Consider the following 6103-nt stretch of genomic DNA (forward strand, 5'->3'; position numbering starts at 1 on the left):
CGAATCTCTGGAAACATGTCGAAAACCGGTCGTCCTCTACGTTTAACTTTATACCTGACCGCCAATATTCCAATTAAAATATTTTTCGTTTATACCCGTTGCCATGAATCATGCAGAAATACATACCTGCGAACCATTTTTGTTACTCACCTTGACTGCACCTTTTTTTTCTTACCTAAATTCTTCCGTTTGAGGATTTTTTCCAACAAAATGCTAGTATCTTAAATTTGGGTCTAATGTTTAAGCTGCTTTTTTTTTGAATTTTTTTTGGAAAACTAACCCAAAACATTAACATCTTTGTTAGCAAAAATACTGCTGGCTCGCGTGCGCATAGGACAACGTGGTGGACGTTAGAAAATGTCTAAAACTCACCATTGAAAAGGACACAGTTGTGTATTTTTCAAATCGCAAGCCTCCACCACCACCCACAGTGCTACTTCAACCCCGCAAAGTTCGATCCAGATCGGTTCAGTCCGCAAAATTACGATAAAATTTACCCTTGCACGTTTCATCCTTTTGAATCCGACCCAGTATTCGTATTGAAAACCGCTGCGTCCTCATGGAGGTTAAAATGATCTTCTACAATATGCTGATGGAGTTTATGTTCGAGAAAACTACCATTATATCGGTTCAATTGCAACTGGCACACATTTATTTCAGAACGTCATGCGATAAGGAAATGTACGTTGAATTTCGACCAAAAAATTAAAAAATATACCGAAAAAAATCAACTGCCTCGTTCTGACTTTACATTCTTTTATTTGATAGAATTGAGAAAACATCAAATCGAAATTTTTGACCAGAAAATGCAAAGAAAAAGTCTTTCTAGTAAAAAATAGTTAATTCATCTCAAGAAAACATGAAGCAACACACTTAATTCAACAACAAGAGATCTCGTTTGCTTCCGTTTTGGCAATAAGTAATAAGTTCAGCCTTCGTTATGTCCATTTTATCTTCTTACAGCTAACTGATGCGAGTTGGTGAGTGGCTATATGGTATTCCTTACCACCACAATGATCAGCAAAACAAGTTCAACGATTCATCTGCGAGAGATACTCTTCGGCCTGTTCGCGTAGGACATCAACTTGTTCCATAAGTTTCGCCTAAAAGTAACAACAAGTTGTAATGTAGTAATGGAAAAATGTGGAATCAGCCTCAACTGCATGCATGCATTACCTTCGCGCTCAGTATCAATTGGTTCGCCGTCCTGTAGTTCATGTATTCGATGGTTTCTACCAGCTCCTTCGATTTGGCACGGGCTAAGGAGCCGAGCGTCGTGTACCCCGCCCGGTACAACTGTTTGGCACGGCCCTGAAAAAAAAAACAACGATTATAATTTTGCCACACGCGAATGCCGCGAGATCGCAACTTACCAGCTTCATCGATGGCAGCTCCATCAGTGGCATCAGCTCGAGCTTACAGTAGTGCGTCAATCGTTTGGTCATGCCCGTCAGTAGGTGCTGGAACACCCACAGTTCCGGGATTTCCTCGCACATCCGCAGCAAACTGTGCGCTGTCCCAGCGGCGGCGGTCATTAGCGTCTGAATCGCCCCCGCGCTCACGCGGTACTTGAGGGCAACTTCCTGGAGATCCGTTTGGCTCCAAAGGTCGTGTACGATTAGCACACGGAAGAAACGCTGCATTAGGAACATTGTCTCGTCGGGTACAGTGCGGCGCTTTAGAATTTTCTCTATAACCACTTGACTGATGTTGTACCTTGCGGCGATTTTCCGCAGTGCATCCGAGAGTTTACTGGTCTGAAAAAAGTATTGCAGTCAGTTAATAATCTTTTTGAATTGAACCTCTTTTTAATGCTTAATATCAAGGGCACATCCTTATCACCGCACTAACCCATTTTTACGATTGCCTCTATACTTGAAAACTCGTTGATTCTTTTGATGTCCAACCACTATACTTCAACGTTTACAATTTTTCTTGCAAAGCTACGTGAAAGTCGGATTTGATGAAATTATAGCAACTTTAAGCTCAAACTTCAAGCTAAAGATTTTTTTATAGTTATTTTAAAAAAAATATGTTGAGGAAGACCTAGAAAAGACAAGAACAAACTAGAAGGCAGTCTTCCATGATTCGCTCTTAGAAAAAGCATTTCTAAAATTTCATCAAAAATTACTTCATCCATCACTACTCGATTTTGAAAAAACGATACAAGAACAAAACAAATGGTATTTGAGTGCTTTTCAAACGAATGCTTTAGCGTGGTTCGCTCTATGGAGCTATGAAAAAGATAAGTTTCAGATAACAAATACATACAAATAATACAAATAGGATACAAATATATTTCACGGTTGTTTGTGGTTCAACTTGCGGTGTTTAACACTTAACGTTTAAGAAACAATACTTGCTATCGTTAAAAAAGGGGTACTTACCAGAATGATCAAATCCTCAATTTTGAAATATACTTCCAATCCGTCCTCCAGCAGAATGAGGAAAAGCAGATCAAACTCATCGAGCACACACAGTCGTTTGCCTAGTTCCTGCATCTCGTTGTAGAACCGGACCGCTCGCTCTATGTCGAACCCGGCTCGGATGGCCGCCTTGCCAAGGTTGATCACTTCCAGCGGGCTCGTTCGATCGATCGTTTTGAAAACCTTACCCGGACGGGAAGGTGTCTTGTGTACTCGAACGAACGCCTGTCCTACCGCTTCCTCCGATCGTCCATCTGCGGCACTGATTTGTACAACCATGTTCGTGGGATTGCGCAGACAGCTATCGTGCGTTGCCTTTATCGCATTGCCCTGATACAGCTGCACGATCGTTTCATCGGTGATGGCCTCGAGATCGATTTCGCGTCGCTTCGCTTGCTGCGCTAGCAGTGTGCTTCCAACCATCGCTTGAAGCGCATTCCGTGTCTTACAAAGACCGAGTCCGATCGAGCCGAGTACGAGCGATTTCAAGCAGGCTCCTTCGTCTTCCAAGAGCGCCGACTCGGCGAAGTCCAGTGGTGAGCAGAACATCTCGCAAATTTGCGGAATATCGAGCATGGCGGAAATAAGTATGGAATCGCCGGTGTCGCGTTTACCCGCACGCCCTGCCCGGCCAACCATTTGTTTGTAGCGACTTAGCGTAAAAAAATCGCTCCCAATGTAAGGAGAGCAGATTATTACACGTTTCGCCGAAAGATTCACACTGGCGGCCAGAGTGGAAGTGCACACGATCACCGAAAGGATGCCGGCCCGGAATGCATCCTCGATCATACGACGCTCGTCCTGCGTTAACCTACCGTGATGGTACGCGACCCCGACACGAAACGAATGCGGAAGGATTGGTGCAACGGACCCGTCATCCTGGAGAGACTTTATAATCTGCGCTTTTTCCTCTGCCCGGTGCTGGGCAAATGAATCCGGCAAGTTGGCCGCTAGCATGGCGCACAAACTTTCACACCTGTTTCTGGTAGGACAAAACACCAAACACGAACCCTTGGGGATTACTTCCATGATCAGACCAATCACATGGTCCACGTCGATCCGCCGCAGTTCCTCACCGTAGTTAAACTCTAACTTTCGCTTTTCTCCTAACACATCAAATATGCGTTCGGCTTGGCTGCGAACCTCGAACAGATCTTCCCCCCACTTGATGTATTCCTTCAACTCCACCGGCCGATTTTCGCGACAGTAAACGTCGGCTAGCATGAAACAGGCCAATTCACCCAAGTTTCCGATAGAAGCACTCATTCCTACGATCTGAATTCCGGCTCGTAGCGACTGCACCTTGGTGATCAACATCTCCAGAGTGCCCCCGTGTCGCTGCTCTCCAATCATATGCAGTTCGTCGATCACGATCAGCCCGATCTCGTCCGCGCGACCCACCTCGATGAGAGAGTTCATGAGGATGAGCGATTTTTCGATCGTACAAACAAAGATCGTGTTTTTTCTGTGCCGTTTGAGCGGCGGACATTGTCCCCTACCACCGGTGTACTCCTCCAATAAAAACTGCAGCTCGATCGAGAACGGAGTGAGCGCGATCAGCTTCTCCTGAGCGGATGAAACGTACGGCACGACGAACATGACGTTCCGCAGGCGGCAAATAATCTCCCGTAGCATAAGAATCTCCGCCACCAGTGTCTTTCCACCGCTCGTTGGCAGTGCGTAGATCAAATTACGTCTCTCGTCGATCGCCGGCAAGTCCAGACACTCCTGCTGCCAATCGTACAGCTCGCCAATACCACGAAAGTCTCGCAGCATTCGCCGAACGTTGTTCGGTAGCCCAAAGAACGGACCCTTCTCGAGGAAAAGCGACGATACGTGGGGTACGGTGATCTTTGGCTTTGTAGTCTGATCTGAAATTCGCTCATCACGATTGATGGCCGCTATGGTCGAGTTGCTGGTCCTCATTCGCGAGCTTCCCTCGCCTATCGCATTCGCCATCGGCTCAATGTTGGTCATGTCGTGCAGCGTACGGTCACAGATTTCAAAAATCCGCAACGCTTCGCTCACCTTCTGCAGCTCAAAGGTACGTTCAGCTTCAGCGGCTACCTGCTGGAAATGTGACGGACGCTCCGGATGACCTATTTGTGATGCACCGATCGCGACGATTCGCTCCACCCCCTCATCAGCGAGGGACTCGTCTTGCCGCATGTACTGCGAACAGATGTCCTGGTTTGTGTACACCTCGAACCCGTTACTCTCTCGCAGCATATCACCGACGTGCGTTACTGGTTTGGTGGACCCGATCCGTTTCAGTTTAGCCTTGATTATTTCGTCCGTGTCAAGTTGATCGTGGCTGGCGATCGGTACCTGTCCACATGGTAGCATTTCAGCATCGTCATTTTCCACCCCAGACCACAGAGGACGAACCGGAGGAGTTTCCTCGTTTGCAACGTTTGACCGATTTGATGTAAGATTTTCATTACAGCCACTGTCCCTCCCTCCGTCGCGCACCTCGCTACCGTCCATGTTCATTTTAAGCACATAAATCTTTCGACTACTTACAGCTGATTTTTGCAGTTTCGGAGGACTTGCCATAAGCCTTCTTTCAATGGCTGTTACAGGAAAACAGTTTTGAAATAAAGTAAAAAGTATCTTAAATTATACGTTATTGTCACTCGTATAAAGCGTTCACCTACCTCCAACTGATTTGGAACGTTTTCGAAACGGCGTGATCGGTTGATCGGCTGCGGCGCGTGTCATATTTCCGCCCCATGAGGTACGCGGCATCGAACGCTTGACTTTTTTCTCGATGCTGGCCAAATCGACCGCGTTCAGCAACGTGTTATCTAGCTCCAAAAGTTTCGTACTTAAGTCATCTTTGGGTTTGCTGGTACATGCTGTGACCGGTGCTCGGAAATCAACCGGGTTTGCTGCCGGCGCTGCTGGAGCTACGCCCCTGGCTGCCGAACGTTGATTCGGTGAAATCAAGCATTTCTTCGCCGTTGTGGGAAACTTCTGGCGACCGCGGGAACTTCGATTTCCTGACATGGCTGGCGTACTGCTTTTAATTTAAAGTAATGTGAAGCTTTAATCAAAACGATGTTGTATTTATTTTTCACTGAATTTTAATGACGTCATAACAATTTGCACCTGCTTAGGAAATTGACAAAATTACAGTTCCCCAACGAGTGAAGAGGAAGGGGTGTGCTCTGTGTTTATTTGACAATCATGAATCGGATGTGTCGCATTGACAATGCGTGTGATTTCTTTTTGGGGATAATAATAAATTTGGATTGAACGGAAATTATATGCAAGCACAATTATTTCGGGTTGTTGCGTTAATCATTTTGCGAACGAACATGAAAGCTGAAAGAAAACATTTCTACCGATACACTTCATTGAAGGTCTTCCCGGTCAAAGCCGCTTATATCGTCAAATAAACAAAACCGGGAATATGTCGAGTTTTTCGCAACCAGTCCCGTATGATGATATATTTTTGGATAGGTCAAATAGAGATGAAGAAGATAAATTTAATTTCGATTTGGTCAGATGCTGATTAAAAATATGTTTTAAGCGCAGAAACAAATACAAAATTAATTACCGTATGAAGTGTCCTCTTTGGCAATTGTCTTCTTCGTCAGCATGTTTACAAAATGCGGGTTCAGTTCTTCAAGTAGGTGGTCGTAGATGAATAAAAAAAATAATTTAATTTCATG

General features: G+C 45.3%; 1 protein-coding gene across 1 annotated transcript; it reads right to left on the reverse strand.

Moving 5' to 3' along the window:
• Window positions 1-1031: 1031 nt before the first annotated feature.
• On the reverse strand, window positions 1032-5435 carry LOC131270406 (helicase POLQ-like). Its single transcript, XM_058272419.1, has 5 exons — window positions 5084-5435; window positions 2388-4999; window positions 1374-1757; window positions 1177-1311; window positions 1032-1103 (listed from the first exon to the last, which is right to left on the reverse strand). The coding sequence occupies exons 1-5, from the start codon at window positions 5433-5435 to the stop codon at window positions 1032-1034; spliced, it is 3555 nt and encodes a 1184-aa protein (XP_058128402.1).
• Window positions 5436-6103: the final 668 nt, after the last annotated feature.

This window comes from Anopheles coustani (genome assembly GCF_943734705.1).
Source record: "Anopheles coustani chromosome X unlocalized genomic scaffold, idAnoCousDA_361_x.2 X_unloc_28, whole genome shotgun sequence".
Classification (NCBI taxonomy): domain Eukaryota; kingdom Metazoa; phylum Arthropoda; class Insecta; order Diptera; family Culicidae; genus Anopheles; species Anopheles coustani.

Excerpts from the sequence above, each read along its gene's own strand:
- LOC131270406 (XM_058272419.1), bottom strand. The coding sequence starts at position 5,435 with ATGTCAGGAAATCGAAGTTCCCGCGGTCGCCAGAAGTTTCCCACAACG. Across the intron at positions 1,758-2,387 it reads TTGAGGATTTGATCATTCTG|ACCAGTAAACTCTCGGATGC; the intron begins GTAAGTACCCCT and ends TACTTTTTTCAG. Across the intron at positions 1,312-1,373 it reads AGCTGCCATCGATGAAGCTG|GGCCGTGCCAAACAGTTGTA; the intron begins GTAAGTTGCGAT and ends TTTTTTTTTCAG.